Here is a 23263-nt window from a genome sequence, read left to right as displayed (position 1 = left end):
CACTTTCAGGTGTATATGTGTGGTGAGCCGTTTATATACTGTCTATGGTGGTGAGCTACAGTTTCAGCCATTCATTGAAGCTCGCCGTTCTCACCGGGTTTTTTCAAAATGTCTGAGGGTCGCTAGACATAAAGTGTAGGGATGCACCGAAATGAAAATTCTTGGCCGAAACCGAAAACGAGGAAACCAAGGCCGAAAACCGAAACACTGAAATAAATTATGCCAATTATTGTTAGTACCATTGCATTTATGGCTATGACTGTGTACTAAGTTTACTAAAATCAAGTCATTGCAATTGCATAAATTAATATTAAAGTTTCAAAGAATAAATCCATTAAAATTTTATGCAAATATTTATTTAGCATTTGCAAAGTATAAAATTAAATGTTTAACTTGACCCCACTCATGTGTACATTAAATAATAATGTAAAAGCCTACTGGCCTGGAGAAAGGTTTAAAAATGAAATGTTCTCTCATAAAAACAAAGTGCATTTAGGTCAATACTGCTGCCATAGCCCAAAATAATATCTGCAGTTATATGCTCATGGACGTGAGTTGCAAAAACCATAAACAGCTCAGGTAAACCTCTGAGAAATGACGGCTGCTCTGCACACACACGCAAAGGTCTCTCGCTCCCTCTCTCTGCCGCGCGCGCTACGTATGCGTGCTCATGCTCGCTCGCGATTCCGGGAGATTTAAACTAATTTGCGGGCATTAGGGAGCCGGTATCAATACGCGGGAGACTCCCGGAACTTCCGGAAGACTTGGGATGTCTGTGTTTTGAAAATCGCTGTCCGTGGGTCACTCTTAGATATATTTAAATACGTCCACACCGCAGATATGTAATGTTGCTTCAGACAAGCACGTGCAGGTCGCGGTGTCTGCTGTTTGCGTCATCACAACATTTCGGCCGTATTGTTTCGGTGATAAAAGTCTTTCGGCCGAAAACCGAAAATGCACTTTTGGGCCATTTTCGGCCGAAAATTTCCGGTGGCCGAATATTCGGTGCATCCCTAATAAAGTGTCTACGAATTGTATGACAAGAAGAGAAAGACCTCTGAAGAAAGAAACAAGACCAGAGTGTTTTTGGGATAATATTTCACACGCTGGGGTGCGCTAAAAGCACAGGTTGGGCTTCCCACTGATGCCTCAGTCGCGAAGTTCCTACTCGACAGGTAAAGTTTGGCATGCTATTTGGAGAAATCCATTTAAAATCACTGCTAGTAAAAGTTAATGTAAGCTATGATTAGCGATGCTGGCCCTGGCACAAGTCACACACCGACAGCAACTTGTAAACAGAGCGTGCACGAGGAGAACTAGGCTCGTGCATGCTCTCTCGTGCACACGTTTAATAGGCGTTCCCTCTCGGGAGCAGGTAGAGTGTTGCGCATGTGCATTTTTTCAAAAAGTGGAGAGGGCGGTTCTTTTCTAAAATTCGGGAAAATCCTCCACTATACCTTTAAGACTGATTAGTCAATTACAGTATGTGAATTAGGATGCAGCCTTAAGTCTTTCAGAATCCACATGAGAACTGAGACAAACACAAAGCAGACAAAAGCTTCCGACAATAATCTACACACAGAAACTGCCGTGGTAATGTACCGCTGGGAGGAATTAGCACAAGGAACTAATTCCAGATTCATATAATGAAATGTTTGCTTGTAAAATTAAATCAAATAGCCTCCTAGTTACTGAGAGGAAATATGTAGCCTAACACATTTTCAGTGTTCAGTACTGTCCACATTTTTAGTTTTATATTGTGGTCTCACATATCTTTGGGTTAAAACTGAGGTTTGGTGAGTTGTAACTAGCATTTCTCTTTATGACCTGCCAAATGACCTCTGCGGCCTATTCACAGCAGAGTCCTGCAAACAAACCAAACAACACATTCAAACTAAACCACAAGAGGAAGATCTCCATTTGCTTCAACTGAAAAACGTGGAATGGAGGTGTCATTACATTTTCCAACTAGCCTTTAAGGATTTGGGTTTCAGTTTGCATCTCTATGTCTTTTTATGACTGACAACATCAAAGTAACAAACAATAACGCATGCTAGTGGTTCTCAACTTTTCCGACTCTAATTGTAAATCAAGAAAACAAGCGATGCAAACAATAAGACTAACCCTATTGAGCTATATAACAATGAATGATTCATTTTCTGTTGAGTGATATCCAAATGTATTTCACCTGTCTAATAAAAAACATAATATATTTAATTGTCTTTGGGGATTCCATGGTTTCTACAAGAGTCGAGGGAAATGCGGATATGACATCATTGACAGGCGACGTACGGACACGGTCAGTGTACTGGTTAAAATTGCTGATTTCTTTGGATTTAAACACTGTTGGAAACGTTTGGGATAATGTAAGTACACAAGTCAACAAAACGTACAACATTGTTCTAGTGATTTCTGGATATTTTAATCATTATTTGATCCTAGGAACATTATCTGTAATGTTTATGACCTTTTCGAGCAGGACAAGCGATATATAGAAATCGTTAAGATAGGTATGTCTATGGCACACTGCCAACACAGGTAAAGATTTTCTTTATGCACGCAATTATGCAGGAAATATTAAGCATGAACATTTATTTGGGATTATTAGAAGAAATTGATTCGAATTTACATTAAATACTACAATACATACAATTGTTACATAACGGCAGTCACAAAGCTCACGGAGACGATGAATGCTTAGAATCATCTTTAATAAGAGCACATAGGAGATACTGAGGAGAAACACCACTAACATTAACAAGAACAGACCAGGAATGCAGGAAAACACAGGGTATATACACAGGGACTAACAAGTTAACTAAATGAGGCGCCAGGTGAACTAAACGACTAATCAGAAACACTGGGAAACTGGGTCAGAGAAAAAAACACTATAAAGCATAACTATGACAGTACGTTCCCTCCCAAAAAGGCGTAAATAGTCCATCTGAGGAGGGAGGGAAACAGGAAATGCTGGAGACTCAGGAAACACTGGAGATACAGGGGCACTGGGAATCATTTATCCAAAAAAGTAAATTAAATCCTCATCAAAAATGTCCTTACGTTCCTCAAGATATCCACCAGAGAGCTTCACCAGAGAGCTTCACCACCGCATCCACCGTGACAAGGTTGTGGGTGGGGCTTCCCTCCAAGCCGACAAACTCCACTAACACTCCCCTCTGCGATCTGCGGTGTTGCTGGCTCGTGCACCTGGTCAAACGCTAGTTGTGGTACAGGCTTCGGGGCGATGACTTCTTTCAGCCTCTTCCTTGGTTCGGGCTAGTCCATCGCGGCAGGCCGGTCTACACAGTCTGCAGTGGGCACATGCAACATCTCCATCGAGTCGCTTGTTGGTGGTGGATAGCTGGCCTCTCTGCCGATGCTGGAGTGGGGCTGGTGACGATGCCATCCTCCGCAGGGCCGATTGTGAATGGTGAGCTGTTATTCACAAGCACCCACTCTACGAATGCGGCAAAATCCTCTTTAGGACCGACCGCTGGAAGGCGTGCCTTGGAACGCCCACTCAGGCTGGTGATGTAAAACACACCTGTCTCCCTGCTCCAGACACAGTAACTGTACAGAGGGACACTGTTATGGTCCGTTCTTCTGTCACGTAATGGTAGTCACGAAGCTCATGAAGGTGATGAACGTTTAGAATAATCTTTAATAAGAACACACAGGAGATACTGAGGAGAAATACCACTAACATTAATGAGAACGGACCAGGAATGCAGGAGAAAACAGTGTACAGGGCTCGAATTTCGGCGCGGGATTGCGCTTTACATAATTTTTATCATTTCCGCAGGTCTCCCCACTTATAATGCGGAAAATTCCCCCGCAAACACTGATTCACTTTAGCATGTAGATTGTATGAGTAAATTAATCCACACAGATTATTAAATCAAATCAATCATTTTAAAACTTTCTGCGAGATGCAATTTCACAAACAGCGTGAGCGATTCAGCGGTGCTGCGTCTTCTCTCTCTCGTCTCTCAAAATGGCTTTTCTCTTTATTTGTATCTTTATTATTTTGTATACATTTTTTCTACTTTTTTCAATTTAAATCAAAGATTGAAATCAAGCTTCCTTGTGTTGTGTAAACTCTTAACAACAAAATTACCCCATTGTAAAAACGCAATGAGTGAGCAAACATTTAGGTGAGATAAATGTAATAATAAAACTGTCTAAAGAAATATATTCCAAAACGAAATTCAGGCCCTGGTGTATAGAGCAGTGTTTCCCACAGGATTTTGTGAAACTGTGGTGGGTGGACCTCGGTCCCTCTGGGCTGAAGATTTTTTTAAGTTAAATTCATCAATCTAGTGCACTTCGAGAGTTTAAAATTAAGAGCTCCAACCCATATTCAGTGTGTAAATTGAATAAAGAAAAAAAAAAAGTCTGTGCATTAACTTGTACCTAAACTTTAAAGGGCACTCAAAACTCTTTTTAGTTGTAATATAGTGTCTTAGTCTACATTACACTACAGAATAATATTAATGATGTTATAATATTATTCCTATGACTATAATAGCCACATATTGTAAAACAAATGCACAAAAAATAAATAATGAAACTTTCATAATTAGTTTTGTCCTAATTACTATACTTTAAAGAGATGCAACACGTGAGCTTTTCTTTTGAGGGAAACAAGTTTACAAACGCGTCTCTCATTACAATTCTAGTGAAATGCTGTAATCGTCAACTATGCAGATGTGAAAATAATGCGTAACTGAGACAAAAGGTGAACTGAATGACTAAACAAACACACTAGGAAACTGGGTCACAGGGAAAAAACAAACATAAAATCACTATGACAACAATACACTATTATTAAATTGCACTTTATTATTTTAAAACGTTTTACCATGCATCATCTTGCTCAGAGCGACAGTATATTCAAGTATAATTATTCAATTAAATGTTATTTGTTGAGCTAACCTAATTATTCATTTAGCCAACGTTTAAGGGCCCGTCCACACGGAGACGCGTTTCGCTGTATACGTATAAATTTTTTATCGTATTGGCGTTTCGTCCACACGGATCCGGCGTTTTGGGAGACTGAAACCGCTATTTTTTGAAACCGGGTCCCAAAGTGGATAAATCTGAAAACGACACCCTTGCGGTTTCGTGTGTACAGCCAATCCGTATATTTTGTGAAACGATGATGTCATCACATCACGTGTCGTCTGTGTCACGAGTAACAGCAACAACAATAAAGGCGGACTTATATGATTGTATTCGTGCTGCAGAAGCTACTAAGCCTACTAGCTTTATTACAGCAAAATCTATTGCTTCTCTGCAACTGTGGTGAGCAAAAAGCGATAATCTTTGTCTTCTTCTTCTTGGTTCGAATACAGCGCGCAAGGTTATGCGCATGCTCAAAGTCTTCTTCTCCGTGTATAGTGTATCTCTGTGGCAGAATTACAGCGCCCCATACTGGTCTGGCATATATACTACACCGTTTTCAGTCGGTTTCAGTGGTTTCGTGTGTACGCAGATATTTCTTGAGACGACGCCGTGTTTACAGAATTTTTTTTTAGAACGAGGAAAAAAAAATATCGGATCGGGAACGCACCGGCTTCGTGTGGACGTGGCCTAAGTCTTTCTTTACTGCTTCGAAATACATGCCGTTACACGCAAGTTCCTGTCCGAATAAAAACTGTTTTATACAACACAACATAATTACATAACCACAGCAAACTGTACATGATGAATTATGTTGTAGGCGCAAGCATAAATCTGTATTCAGATTTCAGAAGAATCATTGTAACATTTGTAATATAAATGCTGAGGTGTCTCATCCATCAGCTGCTATTCGCTACTGTATTGAAGATGAACGTAACTTAAAAAGCACGGGAAATTCCCGACAATAAACAAATAACCATTTAAATGTTTAGGATGTTTGCATTGTAAGAATGTACAGGGAGACTTCAAATATATAAAAAAACTGACTCATTAGGTAATGTTTTCTCATTAAAATCAGATGATTTCCTCTTAATTCAACAGAATTTGAGGGAATACCAATATGGCGGAGCAGTCGCTTCACTTTTTATGGGTCAGATTAAAGTGTAAAAAATTGTAAGTTTGAAAATAAACAGCCTATTAGCACCAAATACTTGTTCAGAAACAGAAAGTAGCGCCGCTGCTTTGTTTACGATGTTACCGGGGCAACGGCTGCATTTCTGGCGCGATCATTAAATCACCTAAAATACATCACAGCAACTTACCCTATCAAGCACCACAAAACCCGTCAACTAAGGTTAACAACAGTGCAAAAATAATGTCAAGAACCTTTCTGCACTGTATTGGACACGTTTTCCGAGAGAATCAAAACAGCACCATGGCTGTGAGCTCGAGGGCCTTTCTTCATTCACTTGCTTATTTCCCATTAAAGAGGTTGCGAGTTCAGTTCTCACTCAGAGCAAAATTCAACCTGTGACACTGGTGCCATGACCAAGATGAAGCACTGTGATGAGCATGGGGACAGGGTAATGGATCCTAACTAATTTATCATTTACTTTGCACTGCACAGACAGAACAACCCTCTTGATTCATCTGCTACTATCTCAGGCTCCCATCCCACAAATCCAAATTTTGCTTTATGTGAAATCAATCACATAAGACACAACATGAGACATCATCTCTTTAGACATTCAATGATCAAAACTCAATAAAATTGACAGCTCCAACTTTAAATTCTTTCTGATCAAATTTAATTCTGCATTAATGTGCCACGTTGCTACATTTCTAAAGCTCCCAGCGTTCCTGTAGAGCACAGAGTTGCCAAGGTTCAATTCCCAGAGAATGCAAGAATCGATAAAAGATCAGGGATATAAAGCATTGGGGAAAAAAGCATAATTCTGACAAAACAAACAAATGTAAGTGGTGTCGTGGTTTCCATAGACATGTTACACTAGTCTCACATGTTTTAGTCTCACTAGACAGACGGCAGAAGGTCTGGACTCCATTGCAGCTTCATTGGCCAAGGACCGCCCAGAGGCCGTCTGACTGACATGTAAAGCAACCTAGCAGTTCGTTTTGTACTGCGTCATGTTTAGGGGCGTGAAAATGTAAAAGTTCATGTCCCTACGATAACAGACTGGCATGCATCTAATAAATGATTCATTCAAGAAGAACACTTGCTGCAGAACTTTACTGCAACGGCACTGCAAACTTCACATGCTTTTGAAAGTCAAGCGTTCAGATGATCCTGATATGCGCTCATTGTCACAGTTGTAAACACGACGGCTTTCTTCTTCCATGAGGGAGTTTGGCGTCATGATGGCTTTGTTTCCAGGCGGACAGTTAAAGAACGCGACACACGCCTCCTGGAAATCCTGTAGAATTGTTGTTTATTTTATTTTTTTGTGAAATATATAAATATAATAAATCTGTGTCTTAAAGGTTGCATCAGCGATTTCAGGCCCAAACATAAATGATCACATTCATCTGATCTTTCCTAACGATCCGCTAGCTACCCTAACCCCATAAGCAGGCCGTCAAAAAACGCGTCTCTGTAGGCAGCCTAGGCTCTGAGATCTGCACACAAAAACAATTGGTTTCACCAACAACTCAAAACCAAAACAAATAGTGTTCCAACCAATCACCGACAGGGGGTGGGTGTTGTGAGGTTGATTGTCCCCTGTCGGTGATTGGTTGGAACACTATTTGTTTTGGTTTTGAGTTGTTGGTGAAACCAATTGTTTTTGTGTGCCTGCTTATGGGGCGGGCAGCTAGCGGATCGTTAGGAAAGATTAGATGAATGTGATCATTTATGTTTGGGCCTTTTTTGGGCCTGAAATCGCTGATACATCGCCTTTAACACATTGCTGTTGCTGCCATTATAAAAGTAACAATGTACTATCAAGGCCAAATGGCATCTAAAACAAACGCAATGTACACAAAGCTGCGCTCTTGTGAAAAGTCCCGTTATAAGTGGTCTACACTCTGATATGAATCTCTTATTGTCATCGTATTTCTAATTTGTTGTTAATGAAAGGATTTGTGCACGAGCATGCAAAACTCACGCTGAACCAAAACTCTGGATTCTGACTAACTTAAACACATCTGATTGGCACTCAACAGATATGTCTGTGATTGGCAACATTGTGCAACGCTGCAAAAACGCGTAGTAAATAGAAACCTTTGACACTCTTTACAGTGCGCTTATACACTCGCGGGGGCGTTTCAAAGCAGTCGGCTATTAGCGAGTACCGCTACTGCAGATATCATCACATTAAATGATAAAATAAATCTTTGGCAGGACAAGAAAAACCCTGTCTGATAAATAAGCTCATGACACCAAAAGTTTACAGATGACAGTGGAATTTAACAATTTTTGTTTGCAATTTCCATAGCAAAAACTACCAGAGCTCAACTAACATAAAACTCCAAACTTTATTAACGACAAAACGAACAGTCAGTAAAACAGATTTTTTTTTGCAAGCAATAGCATAAATCAACAAAACAGAACAAAGAGACAACTTAAATATTAACATTTTTGAAAGTCTAATAGCTAGTATTCAGGAATAGAAATTCAATGATCAAATGTAAAATAACACTGCGTAGTCTTTTCTGTATAAATTAAATATAGGTTAATCTTTGTTAAAGCTACAGAAGTTATTCAGTAAAGAGCAGTGTGTGACGCTTTGTCTTTTGTTGTTTAATTAAAATTAACGAGAGACAGCAGCAGGTATTATTAGGCTGGTGTCACTTTAAGAGCGAACGCACGGATCCAATATTATGATACATATCCGATTTCCTTCTCAAATTTTTACGTTCAATTAAGACATAACCTACTGTATTTACTAGGATACTCACCAAGATGGATTTTGAAATAACATTGTGTGTCTTTGTCCGTTCAAGCATCAACTAGGCTATCATCCGTTTAATTCTGTCAACTGTATCAACACGTCTTTCTCGCTGACCCGGGCCATCAGGCAGTCCTAACATAGTCTGTGTCATAGAAAATCAGAATAAGTTTGTTTTGACACAATTTTTTTTGTTTTTTGTTCCAATGACCTATATGCGAAAGACGATAATTAATAGTTAGGCTTAATTTCTGCTTTTTACAGATGGGCTTTGTTTCTTTGTGGATCAAAGATCATTTAGGTGATGTGAAATATGGATACAACTTAACACCCCATGTTGAAACTAAATTTATCCTAAAACTACATGTAAAAAAAAAAGACATCTTCGTAAAATAATGGCTACAAAAAACGGAAAATGTAACTGACATGCGTTAATAACCCAAGGGAACTCCTTAAGTTTGGATTTGTGCAGTCATATCTGAAATGCCTACTGTATTTAATATAGGCTACCTCAGATGAAATTGAGCATTAATTACAGAATCCAGATCCTCTGTTCAAACGTCAGAGCGAATCTGCCACTGTGCTTGAATCAAAGAGCAGCTGCCAAACTATAACCAATCCGGATGCAATAATAATAATTATCTGAGGTGTCAGTTATCACTAGGATTCTGAGGATTCTCCCATTGGAAGCTACTCTCAAGCACCATGTGTTGTTTGCAGAGAAACTAGACGCATGTGTAAGCAGTCTTCATTCACAGGCAGGTGACATCCGCTGTCTAGAAATCTAGTGAGCTGCCACCAACCCAAAGACAGCATATTTGGGAATCAAAGGCACATTTGATGATGCACAGACATGCTGTCTAGATAGGCAGCTCACTAGGTTGAGACAGACATAAATAGCAAGCACTTAACAAATTGTCTGAACAGATTATACTTCAAATAACTCACATTGAGTTACTAAGATTTCGGTTCGATTCATACATTACAAAAAATTATAAGAATAATAAAATGTACTATAATCTGATATGTAGGGCATAAGTATTCTGTGAAGTACCACATAGTATATCAAAAATGTATTTTGGTAATACCATATACATGTTTTAAACATAAGTACAAATAAAAAGAGAAGCACACAAAACAAGTTTTTTTTCCCCTTTAACATTCCCATTACAAAGGCATCGTGGAGGTAACCAATGGTACATGTCCAAAAACATGCAAATACCATTGTACTGTAGAATGTCCAAAAACATGGTACCACCGTGTTCAAAGATTAAGCTAATACAGAGGTAATGACCTATGCTTATAGCATAAATTATATCAGACCCAAACCGATATTTCAATGTAACGTCATTTGCATTTTATTAATTTTGTAAGTATCGCTGCCCTGACAGTCCTCATTGAGGCTCTGTCAACTTTTAACAGGACAAATGTGTCTGAAGCCACATGATCAAGCCATAACTTTAATGCTGAATCTCTTCCTTGTATCCAAACATACTGGTTTGACTAACGTAAATACTGACTGTCTTCACAAAGGGAGCTAGAAATATAAACGTGTTTCCAGAAATAATAGAGTAATATTCGTAAGCAATCACAGCTATGGCTTCACTGACACCAGCTAATGCTAAATCCAGACGTGCAAGTCATTCACTTGTGCTGGCCTGAAACATGACATGACTCAAGACGGCTCTCACACACACATACTCCCTAACATGAGCTCCAGGGCGGTCTGACTGAGCTCTACCACCGCTTACCCAGCAGAGTACTGGCCTTCGGTCGTCATTCTAGCAGTGCTGGGTAACTTACGGCAGAAAGCTTTAAAATTAAGTTTCTTAAAACAGGCCCAACCGAAGCCCTGACCTCTCCACGGACTACCTGCGGGAACACACTCGCACTCACTCCCGCGGCTGACGGAGCCGCAGAAGGCCCGGCCTAGCAAACAGGCCCAGCTCAATATCACACCAGGCGGCTTCAGGAAAACGCCCTTAGCGCTAACGATGCGGTGTAAGTACATAAAAGGTTGCAAAATTCACGGCGGCCGCCATGATGAGTCTTTCCCAGTGCATTTGAATTGAAAACATGGCAACCCGCGGGTCAGCACTGGCCTACAATTCAAGCCAACGACGCAGCGATCGGCGGTTTTTTCGCACCTACCTTCATGTCGGGACATCCTACAGACAGTGACACAGCCCCTCCTCGGGCTCCCTAACGTCTATGAGTCGGAAAGGTGCCGCTAAAAACGAAATAAAAGTGGGACGCGGTCTTTCTTTCCTATTTTCTCTCTTGAAGATGGATCCGGGGCTTACTTCTCTCCGCTTCCCCCTCCCCGTCTGTCATCAAGCGAATGTGTGTGTGAGAGATGGACCGGGTGCGGGCGAGGTCTACCGGCAGGGGGCGCAGGACTCATCTGCTTCTTCTTCTGTGGTGTTTGAAGGGCGGTAAACTCGTGTTGCTGTTGAATGGGTTTCTGTTAGTGTTGACTAACGCCATCTACTGTAGCTAAATATTAGTATTATTATTTTTACATTATTATTCACCCAAAAGTATTAGGACTTATTAATTCATTAACGTGCGAATTTAATCGCACTAGGTAAAAAATTATAAATTATAGACCGCATTTCTCAACAAATGACAAATTGATTTACTGTTCAAAAAAAGTAAAAACGCTTTTGGACACTTGACGTTTGGACTGTATGAAGATGAGAGCTTCATTCGGTCAATAAAAACGAATCAAAAGCTGATTAACAGTCATTGCAAAAATATCTCTGATATTTCAAAGTTTAAATTTTTGGGGCCTGTAGAATGAACTTTTACATTTGAAGACTATATAAAGGGGCCTTCGAGTGCTAGGTTGGCAGAAAGACAACAAATATGGTGTGAAGAATTGGGCAAATTTATTATAGGCCTACACAAAGGAAAAATAAGAAGATAAAAATATTATATTAGAAGAATTATAGCTGCATGGGTTACGTTGTGCCTAAAAAGTAGCCATAGAAAAGGTGTAGTATCATTTGTTTACAGACATTTATATATGTGTTGCTTATGTGCTTTGATTTTTGTGGCCACTGTAGATTGAAACTGTAAAATATTGAAAAAAAAAAAAAATTATGAAAAATATTTTCTATTAACAGTGTTTAAATAATCGTTAATTCAAAAATAACAACCTAATCAATAAAAAAAAATATGGACCTTTTTTTTTAAAACACCAGTTTAGGAATGGCAATAAAATGGCTTTTAAAATATAAAATAAAAATGATGGTAGTTTTTTACCTGCCCATGGTATCGTGATGATGTTAGATTTCAAATACCATAATACTTTGATATATATACTTTGATTTTCACCTTACATCTTCTTATAAATGTTTAACTTACGAACATCATTATTATATGATTGTTAATTTTTGAACAACAACTGACTTCACTACATAATGCTTAATAGATCATTAGTTAGAAAGTTAGAAACTTGTTAGAAACTTATGTCATGAAAATATACAGTAAGAGCCAGTGTTGGGGGAAAGTTGTTTTTAAAAGTAATGCATTACAATATTGCGTGACCCCCTAAAAAAAAGTAACTTTACTTTTAATGGAAGGTAATGCATAACGTTATTTTTGCGCTACTTTTTTTCTCACCTAGGCTGGGCTTGCTTGTTTGTTTTTTAATAACAAAAAAGCTATATTTTTTTGCAAATGCATTAAAAAATATATATATTTTAAGTACAATCAACTTAGATGTTTAAGTCATTTCAACTTAAATTACATTAAAATTAGTTTGTTACATTGAATCCTGCTTAACTAATAAAAAAAGTTGAAAATTGCTTAACTTATTTTGATGAGTTAAAGCAATGTAAAAACAAGTTGCCTTAACTTATTGATCACATCATTTTTTACAGTGTGTAAGGACCTAAATAAAAATGGCTGCATCCGAAATCGCATACTCTCTATTTTGAACAAGTAATTACTCCACGACCGCTAAAAACATATGTTCTATCTATATAGTATGAGTGTGGGTAGTGTATGTAATCTGGACTACATTCACCATGTTATCATTGTCATGTGACCAGCGTCAGTTACGTCGCTTCACTGCCGTTCATAAATGGGATAGTAAAGTATCCATCGTATGTACGCTTCAGAATCTCGCCAGAAGAAGTATTTCATAAGGGTACTACTTTTTGCCTACTATTTTAAGAGTAGTGTGAATTGGGACATACTTTTGTCACATACACTGTTTTTCGCCTATAGGGAAATATGCAATTTCAGATGTAGCCAATGAAACACAAATGTGTTGTTTATCTGTGTATATAAGTCAATCAACAAAGATCAACAAAGGTCACCAGCAAAGACATTGGTTCATAAAGTGAGATTAAATACACAAAGTATAGGCCTATTTGTATTATTTAACATTAAATTGTTGCAGGTTTGAGTAAAATTCTAGTTTTTTATTCATTTGCAAGTAAAATGAGTAAATGCATGCTCACATTTAGTCTAGAACTACAATAACCATCATGTTTACACAGTGAACACAACGCACCTGCACTTACTCCTGAATTCTCTCAACATGGGGACAGGAGAGGTCTCAGTCAATAAATGGAAAAACAAAGTAACTTGCGTTACTTAGTTGAAAAAGTAACTCGGATATTTTATTGTAAAATTAAAAGTAATGCTTTACTTAACTAGTTACTTGAAAAAAGTAATCTGATTATGTAACTCACGTTACTAATGCGTTTACCCCCAACACTGGAAAGATCCACTGGAGTACCCTGGTTAAAACCCCTGGGTGTAGAGTATTAGATCAACAAGCTACATACATAAATAATGAATCGCACCCATTCAGAACTTAAAAAGGGATTCCAACTAGATTGTTTTGTATTCTTTATTTCTGCAAGTAATATACAGTGCTATCTTATTGGCATTTTTGAGTCCTTAGAAATAGAAACAGGCAGATAAACAAAGTTGACACACTAGTGTCATGTACAAAGTGACCGTCAAATGGCCTCCGATATCATTCTGTTAATTAGACAGCGAGTTTTATCTGTAAAATACAGTGCATTTAAAAAGACAATTGCAGCAGTTAAGATAAACATTCCTACATGCAAAACATGAACCCCTGTATATCCACATTACATTCCTTACATGTGATTATCAGATTATGAAACGGCATTCCCTCGTACCATACATTACAAGCATGCGTTAAAGAATATTGAATAGGATCAAAACTCCTCCATGCTCCTCTGTGTGTTTTAAAACACAGATTCCTTGGTAAAGCACTGGATTCTGAGGAAGTCTATTGCCAGTAAGTCATTTAGATAAAAACCTGATAGTTTTGATTTATTTTAAAGGGAAATTCCTAAATAAGCAGGACTTTAAATGAGATGGTGAAAAGTGTACTTCAAATAAAGACCATTTTGGCACAAGGGAGTGTTTTTCATTGCAATGTTTGCGTTAGATGTTATCCTGTCTCAACAGATTTAGACAAGTAAAGAAAAATCACCATCTCTTTATTTAAACTAAGCACAATATGCTTGTTTTCTAAGTTTAAAATAAACTGTTTAGTAGTATTTCTAAAATATTAAATAACTTTGAAATGACTTATGAAATATAAAAACATGTTATAAGGCATTCAGTTGAAGCTTACAGTATGTAAAGGTTCAGTTCCATATCCACGTCTTTCTACCAATGACCAATATTATGTAAAAAACCTTAACAAATAAAATGATTTCAATTTAATGCAGCACAAATGTGATTAATACAACTAAAAAGCAACATATGCCCTTGAAAGTACGATGATAATTTGGCAATTATCTCAGCAAAAGCATGATGACATAAATATTTACTGATATACAGTTGATTTGGTTCTTCTCATTACCATCCAATGATGCTCATTCACTGTACAAAATCCGAATTTACGGACTTATCAAATGTTGGCGTGATATGGCAACTGGCTGAGTCACAATGTGGGACGTTTCTATAGACAAACAGTCCGCATGCAGAAGAACCAAACAAAGCCCGTTGTTTCTGTCCTTTAAGAGGCCCACTGCAAAAAGCAACATGTTCCTTTCATGAAGGGAAGAAGTTTGAGTTCCAGTGAGGCTCTGTGGAGATCTAAGAGACTTCATTCTGAATCTGAGGCTGTTCAGTGTCTGGCTGATCCTCTGCTGTCTTCTCTTTGACAGAGGATGGACTGCAGTTGGTTTTGTTGCCGTCTGGGTTGCTGTGGCTTCCTGCGCTGCCCAGTCGAGATGAAGCGACCACCGCTTTGACCGCTGCCTGTGGAGACATAAACATAGAGGTGTGCATTGTGTTTAGAATTTGATTACTTTTATATTTAAGCACATTTTGCTGCAAGGTAATGTTTAAACTGATAAATTACAAATAATTTGCTCAAAACTGATAATCATGACTAATAAAGGCCCCCTGAAATCAAAATGTAAGTTTTTTTTAGCTTTTAGTATGAATATGTTAGCCTTAAGGTTATGAATAAGCTGGTGTGTTCCAAAACAATGACAAAATTCGCATTTAGGAGATACAAGCATTCAAAACTTATAGTCTCTCACTTCCGCTAAAATGGATCACGGATTTGTATGACATCACAGCTTCTCATCACATCTTCTGCCCAATCAAATGCTGTCTAGAATCCAAAGCGTCCCACCCCCTATGCTATAAATACCACCTGGCCAAAGCGACGGTTGACATGTCACGGAGCAATATGGGTTGGAGATGTGTGTTCGGTTGCTCAAACGCTCAAGTTTTATTCCGTTTTCCAACTGTACGTTGGTTAAGAAGGAAATGGCTAGAATTTATTCAGACCTACGCATCAACAGCGCTCGGATTCGCTTCCATTGTGCTGTCAAGTACGAATTGCAGTCTGTGAGGTAAACTAAATGCTATTGGTTATTTAAAAAGGGGGAGGAGTCATTTAATATGTCCCGCCTTAGCTTCCTGTTTTAGTGGAAATTACGTCAACGCATCATACAAAGCTGCGCGTTCCAAGGCACTTCAGTGGGCCTTTAATAATTAATTATGATTATAATTATGAAAATGTTTAATTCTGTCATCATTTACTCACCCTCATGTTGTTCCAAACCTGTATGAGTTTCTTTCTTCTGTTGAACACAAAACAAGATATTTTGAAGAATGTTGGTAATCAAACAGTTGACGGTAAAAAAATACTTTGGAAGTCAATGGCTACCGCCAACTGTCTGGTTACCAACATTCTTCAAAATATCTTGTTTTGTGTTAAACAGAAGAAACTCATACAGGTTTGAAACAATATGAGGGTGAGTAAGTGTTGACATAATTTTCATTTTTGGGGTAAACTATCCCTTTAATCACAACTGTTTTCAATTTATCTTTTTACATTTCATCAGAACTATTGCACTTTCATCCAAGAAAAAGGGAAACTCATACACAGGGTTTATTTGACCTCATTTAGTGTCCTGATTTAAAATATTTATCATATACATTAACACTCTCATCCTTAATAAGCTTCTATCAAAAGCTAAAACAGTGAAAGTCCTAATATTAACTTCAGTAAATGCAAACTGTGGTAATGTTTTTGTATAAAGACAACAAAGAAATTTTTTTGGATTTATTATAGTTCCAAATCCATTTATTATAGATTTTCTCGCAGATTTAGTTGCAGCAAATAGCACAAGCAAGCAGCCACATGAAGGATTACAGACTGGCTGTAAAGCACATTCATTTGACCTGAGTACTGCAGTAGAGATTGGAAATTAAATAAAAAAAGATGTATTGTATCTTGGTACTCTTGGTTGTATTTTTGGTTGGTTTCCTGTTCTGTTACCTGTGTATGCACTAATTTTTATGGCGATTCATTGTTTGATTAATTCGCAACACCTGTTTCTCGTTTCCTTTCATACATTCGTCCCTGTCTCCGTTGGCTCCCTACGGCTTCTCCTTCGTTGACCTCAAGCTTCCTCGCCCCGGATTCTATCTCGCCCCGTCAACCCACCAGCTCCACCTTGGCTCTCCGCTCCCTCGGCTCCACCATGGCCTGTCATCCCTCTTAGGATATGTCTACATTAACCCGGATACATTTTAAAACGGCATTTTTGTTTCAAAACGCTCTCCGTCCACACTTGCGGTTTCCAGAAGTTTCTCATCCACACTGACGCAAAATTCACCTTCCTGCGCATGCGTAAACCCACACAAAAGCTCACTGAGATGATACAGACGGAACAGACATAATAAAGTTCTCACGCTATTCTTCTGACAGGATCATTTTATTTAGCAAAATATCTCACCATTCACTGATGCATCCAGGTTGCTCTCAGTCACCATTATATGTTTGGTCAAAAACGTTTGGTTTGCGAGTAAATTTTCTATCATCTTTGCAGGACTGCGATATGAAAAGTGTACAAAGTAACATATCTTTAGCAACAGTGTGAAAGTGAATAGCACATAACAGGCACAATACCGGTATAAACATACATATCTATTGGTTCAATACTCATCACAGGATTAAACATCCGTCATCGTTTTCTAATACCTCCGTTTTCACAGTCCACGCTACAACGTGAAAACGCTGTTTTCAAATTTATCCACTTGGTAAAGCATTTTCAAAAAGCTCAGTTTTCGCAGGACAAAAATGTCTCAGCATGGACGGAAGGTGGACATACTTAAAGGACTTTTACTTGCAGAAAAATAGAAACTAATTATCAATCAAATATAAATCAAAATCAATCACATGCCAGACGGCATGTATTAGATTGTGCATAATAGGTTTTTGGGCAAATTCTTGATCATTTTGATAATTTAGAGGCCTTCGAATTTTGCATATCAAATATGATACATTAGGCTTTACCGGGTTAAAACCTTCATAAAAATGTGTCATTGAGCCAAAAGCCTCAAACCTTGAGTTTTCTTCGAGCATTGAACTCCAGGAGTTTCTTCTGAGCAGTGTCCATATGGGTGAAGTTAACCGCCTTTCCAGTCACCCAGGGGTGCTGCAGCGCCTGCTGCGTCGTCAGCCGTTTCTTTGGATCCTGGACAATCAGTTTCTTCACCTATGGAGCCAAGAAAGACTAGTTAGACTTTCAGCAACACTTTCAGCAACACTTTGAGGTTTCAAATGTGGATTTGAAACCCACCATCAGCAACCCTGAACGTTCAAAATGACTGACAGGCAGAGATGTTTCTGATTGGCTAAATGTTATTATTAGTTTCATTTTCATATTATTCACTTGTTCCACAACAATGCGTGGTCAGCACTACTTCTGTGGTGAAAATCAAGTTTTTATGTTGTTTATATTTCTGTGTGATGTTTTTAATGTGCTTTAAGACAAACCATGTGCAAATTCATAAGTCAGCACCATTGCTGAGTATTTTCTCCTTAAAACTGCAATGAACAAAAGACAGTCTCAAAAACGCGGTTTGAAATCGCTGGTGTTTCTGACGTCACAAACTACCTTGAAACCAATCAGGTCAACGCGTGATCGTCAACGAGTGGATCTCTGAGCTGGGGCCCGTTCTTCTTACGTTGCTTATTACATCCGAGATCAAATGAGACATCCAAGATGATATCATCGTGCGAATCATGATCTGGCTAACTCGGTTCTTCGAACACACTTGCCGGATATGATTAGTATAGCTGGATTGAGTTATCTGAGATAATTGCGCGTTCATGCGCTGGTTAAAAGGGGATATGTATCGATAGTAGAAACATTGATCAGCAACGCTGCTATTGGCTGCTCAGCATGGCCAAAGAGCGCGCTCAGTTTTTCTCCTCAGCAGAGCAAGAACTAATAGTCGAAGTTTATTCGGAATTTTAATGTTTAATCAAAACGCCAGGGAACACCTCAAAGTCTGCAAAAGCCAGGAGAGAGGGCTGGCAAAGAGTAGCAGACAATTTAAATCCGTTAGAAGTGGCCATGTCAGATGTTTTTATCACTTATTAGCCTATATTTTTGTATTTTAATAATTGCATAATTACTTTGTTCATTGTAATGTCAGTCACCACAACATGGGAACAAATAAAAGTGAAGTACAAAAATATTCTACATAATGGTAATTTTTAGTTATATTATAGTCTCTTTTATAAAAGGTACTGTTAAATAAATGGTGTTCTGTTTATAAAAGCAACCAAGAAAAATAGAAAAGATCTTAGTAGCCTACACTGTAAAGTAATTTTTGCTGCATTAAATTAAGGCCGTATAGTCATTTCAACTGTTAAATCTTGAGTAATGATGAATTGCTTTGACTTGTTAAAGTGAAAACTGATAAACTTATGTTAATGTAAAAATATTTTGCCATGAGTTATTGATCACATTTTTCCCCAGTGTAGTTCATTGTAATGACATTGTGTTTTCCTCTTTTGTGCACTTTTACATAATACACCAACACTTGTATCTGTTCCCAAGAAAGTGGAGCTGAAATATGTGCAGTAAGTGGACATTTTCTAACTTTCCAAAGGAAAGAAAGTATAAGACTTTGTAATGTCCATTTGTTTCCATTGCACTGGACAGTGAATAAACCCTCTCAGATAACTGTCATATGGAGGAACTAACCTGCAAGTGCATAAATAACTTTACTTAATTTATACTTGTATGCTTTATGGCTGCAATATAAGTTGCAGGATTCCACATCTACAGAAAGGCCTACAGAAGAGTCTGCACAGACAGAGGAGACATAGGCCTACAGGTGGGCAGTGTATAGCCAACTTTTCCTTTTTATTTGTTGCATGAGGCATGTGTCTAATATCACTTGACCACTGGCTTTTCTTTACAAAGAACAACTGAAATAAAACTCAAGGAACTAAGCATATTTGTCTTTTATTAAACATTTAATGAAAAGTGTTTTGTTTTGGCAATGTTGTGTAATATGGCACATGCAACAATGTCACAGGCCCTGTCAGGTGTGCAACCCTCAAGAGTTTTCAGACACTGACATCTTCCCTTTAGTTAGCCAAAGTTAATTTCATTGTGTGCCCTTGTCCTGGCTAGAGCTGCATTGTAACTGGTTTGGGTCAGGGAATGGGGTCATAAAACACCTGTCTGCAGGCAGGAACATGTCATAATCACCTATGAAAAAATGCAGTTCTGTTAGGATCAGCATAAGTGTATGTAATACAGTGAGCTTGCTATTTAATTGTGGAACTTTTCTTACCACTTTCAAATAATGTGCATAAATGTGAATCTCTGAAAATTCTTAAGTCATGCACAGATCCTGGCCATTTTGCTTTCACATTTGTGATATGGAAGATTTTAGTCAACTGCCTTTTTATTTTATTTGATATAATATCACTAATCTGGAATATTAAGAATCACAATAGTAACTGGGCTGCACACTTACATTGTGAACCCCCTTTCTGTTCAAATAATCCCCTTCATTGAGGCCTTGATGGCAGTCAGTCTATGGTACCAATCACGTTAGTGAATCCTGAGCGACATATACTGTAATCTGCATGATCATGATTGCATGATCTTCATAAAAAATTATGATAGCCCCAAAAAAATAAACTGCTTTACAACGTTGGGTCTTAAGTGGCTTGGAAATGCCACCAAAAAAAACCCAACTAAAACTGTTTTTTAAACCTAAAAGCGCCAGGTAAACTCCGAATGACACGACAGACAGCACTTTCCATCAAGTTCTCCGCATCTCCAATAGTGTAAAGGAAAAAGCCACTCGCAAATAATCTTAGGGCAATGCAAATAGTTTGTGCTGTAGTTAAAGCCCGACTCCGACAAGTCGAAAATAAATGTGCGTTTCCAACAAATTAATAATGTAAACGACAATCTCACGACTGTCACGAGAAAAAAAATATATCTCAGAAATCGCGCTGCGCTGGACTTCACGTATCAGCTCCGCTTATAAAGCCATGCACAGTCTAATCCTGTTAACATGAAATAAGCCTGCTCCCGAGCAGGTTTAAGATTGCGCACCTGTTGCTATGACAGCAAGTCCAGGATGAGCGTCGAAGAACCAAACAATCCAAGATCATGCCAAATCGCCAACAATCAAATCCAGCTAAGTGAGTTAGCGACGTACGAAGAACGGGCCCCTGGTGTGAGTGAGTGGAGGCGGGCTAATTTGCATATTCATAGAACCACATATACTAAATGAAGCAAGGGTGTAGAGTTACATTCAAGCTATTTTAAGGCACGAAAAAACGCTTAAATATGTCATTTTGGGGAGTTTTAAGGGATAACGTTATTGACTACAGTGGGACTTTAAGAGTGTAGATCTGTCACAGAGATGTGTGATATTTCAGGACATCTACTGTATTTCAGTGATATCTGTCAGGTAATGGGGACATTTTTTATATGTGTAATTCCAAAAAATACTTGGCTAACACCACCCCACCACAATTTTATTTGCCTATCATAAAATAAAATGGTAACACTTTATTTTAAAGTGTCCTTGTTACACGTTACATGTACTTACTGTAGTAATAACAGTAAATTATGCATAATTACATGGAACTAACCCTAAACCAAACCCTAATCCTAACCTTAACCCTATAGTACATGTAGTTAATTAATATTACTGTAACAAGGGAACCTTAAAAATAAAGTGTAACCAAGAAAACAAAAAAAGTTGTTTATAAAGAAAGTTATTACGTTTCAGACTAGTTACATTTAAAATATGCACACTGTACCATAAAGGAATGCAGTATTTGAATATATGAAAATTAACGTATTATTTTGCAACATAAAAGTATAATTTATTAAATATCTTGAGTGTGCATTATAGTGATTTTGTTAAGAGGTGTTGTTAGGCACAAAATGTAGCAGATTTAATGAATTGGCAGTAACAACAAAATTATAAAACTAATGTTTTACTTAAAAATCATCTTATTAACAATAATAATGAATTACTCAAATAACTCCTCCACAAAGTGATATAGTTCATTAGGATAAATGTAGTGTAATAATGTACTGAAATAGAATTGAACTGATGTGCACTCAAAGGTGTGCGTTTATTTCAGGGGCAAACACAGATCATTCATTTATTAGAACGGAACATTTACTACTTTAAAGTATAAAAAATAACTTGAAAGACATCAATAAATGTTTCTCTGTGTGTGTGCTGTTTGTATACCGCAAATATTTGGATTTTTTTAGAGGTTTATAAGGATTTTATATAGAGAGAGAGAGAGATTTACTCACAAGGTCCTTGGCATTGAGAGACACATTGTCCCACCAGGGGGAGACAAATTCATATTCACAGTTCAGGATACGTTTAAACATGTACTGGTCTCCTCTGTCATCAAAAAAGGGTTCAAAACCACATAACCTATAGATAGAACAGAAACAGAAACAAGTTTTAAATAAGTTTTAACAGTTTAATGTGTTTTAAAATGTAATTTATTTCTGTGCTGGCAAAGCAGAATTTTCAGCATCCATTACTCAATGTTTAAGTGTCACAATGATCCTTCAGAAATCAATCTAATATGCTGATTTGGTGCTCAATCATTAATAATGTACATTTATATTACTTAATATATTTGTGGAAACCGTAAAAGTTCAAAGAACAACATTTATTTGAAATATAAATATTTTCTAAAATTATAAACGTCTATACTGTCATTTTTGATCAGTTTAATACATCCTTGCTTAATAAAAGTATGTATTTCTTTTAAAAAATCTTACCCTAAACTTTTGAATGGTAATGTATAATGGTTTCCACACAAAAAATATTAATAGGCAAAAACTTTTTACAACATTGATAATAATAATAAAAGTTTCTTGAGCACCAAATCAGTATATTAGAATGATTTCAGAAATAATCATGTGACATTGAAGACTGGAGTAATGATCGCCATCACAGGAATAGATACAATTTTAAAATTAAAATGGAAAACAGTTATTTTAACCTGTAATAATATTTTACAATTTTACTGTATTTTTAAGCAAATAAATGCAGCCTTGGTAAGCATAAGATACTTTTTATTTAATTTTTTTTATCGTAATTATTCCAAACGTTTTATTGGTATTAAATAATGGTGCAAATACCAGTAAATTGACTAGCGCAAACCTTAGTAAATCGCGTTGTGTGATTAATTTAAATACTCTTCTCCCATACATTTTGCGTTTGAAAGAGAAACTCCTACAAATGCATATGAAATAAGGTCAGCCGCAAAAATAACCCTGTCTACTCATTTTTTAGCGCTAATTTTTCCACTGCGTGTATTTAGTAAATCCTGACATCCTGACAAATCCTGACACAATCCTGATTTGTAGCAGAGTTGTCTTTTATAAAAAAAAAAAAAAAAACCAGACTAGGCATAACGAGGAATGGAACAACCAGGTAAACATGATGATAATGGATAATGGACAGCAGGTTATGTGACATACCCGATTATGTTTAAGGCTAGGCGGATAACCTCAACTTTCGGTTCCAAAAATGGAGTTAACTTTCAGGGCAAGTAGCCATAGCAACTTATACCTGAACATAAGGATAGTGTATGTTCTTTACCAGAGTTAGTTTACTTCAGAGGTGTT

At 37.5% G+C, this 23263-nt stretch overlaps 2 protein-coding genes across 4 annotated transcripts in view; both read right to left on the bottom strand.

Annotated features, from left to right (window-relative positions):
• Positions 1–11175, bottom strand: part of kcmf1 (potassium channel modulatory factor 1) — a 29195-nt gene extending 18020 nt beyond the window's left edge. For all 3 annotated transcript variants that reach the window (XR_014628047.1, XR_014628048.1, XM_084415195.1), the window contains exon 1: positions 10959–11175. Coding sequence is in view for 1 of the 3 variants with exons in the window: in XM_084415195.1 (XP_084271321.1) it covers positions 10959–10974 (16 nt within the window). In the remaining 2 variants the exon portion in view is untranslated. The remainder of the gene's footprint in view (positions 1–10958) is intronic.
• Positions 11176–13667: 2492 nt separating this feature from the next.
• Positions 13668–23263, bottom strand: part of camk4 (calcium/calmodulin-dependent protein kinase IV) — a 55698-nt gene continuing 46102 nt past the window's right edge. Inside the window, exons 10-12 of the mRNA XM_084412850.1 lie at positions 21929–22055; positions 17675–17827; positions 13668–15068 (exon numbers count right to left, since the gene is read on the bottom strand). Coding sequence (XP_084268976.1) covers positions 14904–15068; positions 17675–17827; positions 21929–22055 — 445 coding nt within the window. The 3' untranslated portion in view covers positions 13668–14903. The remainder of the gene's footprint in view (positions 15069–17674; positions 17828–21928; positions 22056–23263) is intronic.

The sequence above is a fragment of the Rutilus rutilus genome (genome assembly GCF_951802725.1).
Source record: "Rutilus rutilus genome assembly, chromosome: 7".
Taxonomy (NCBI): Eukaryota; Metazoa; Chordata; class Actinopteri; order Cypriniformes; family Leuciscidae; genus Rutilus; species Rutilus rutilus.
Note: the sequence above shows the minus strand (reverse complement) of the source record. Positions and strands in the feature narration are given on the sequence as shown.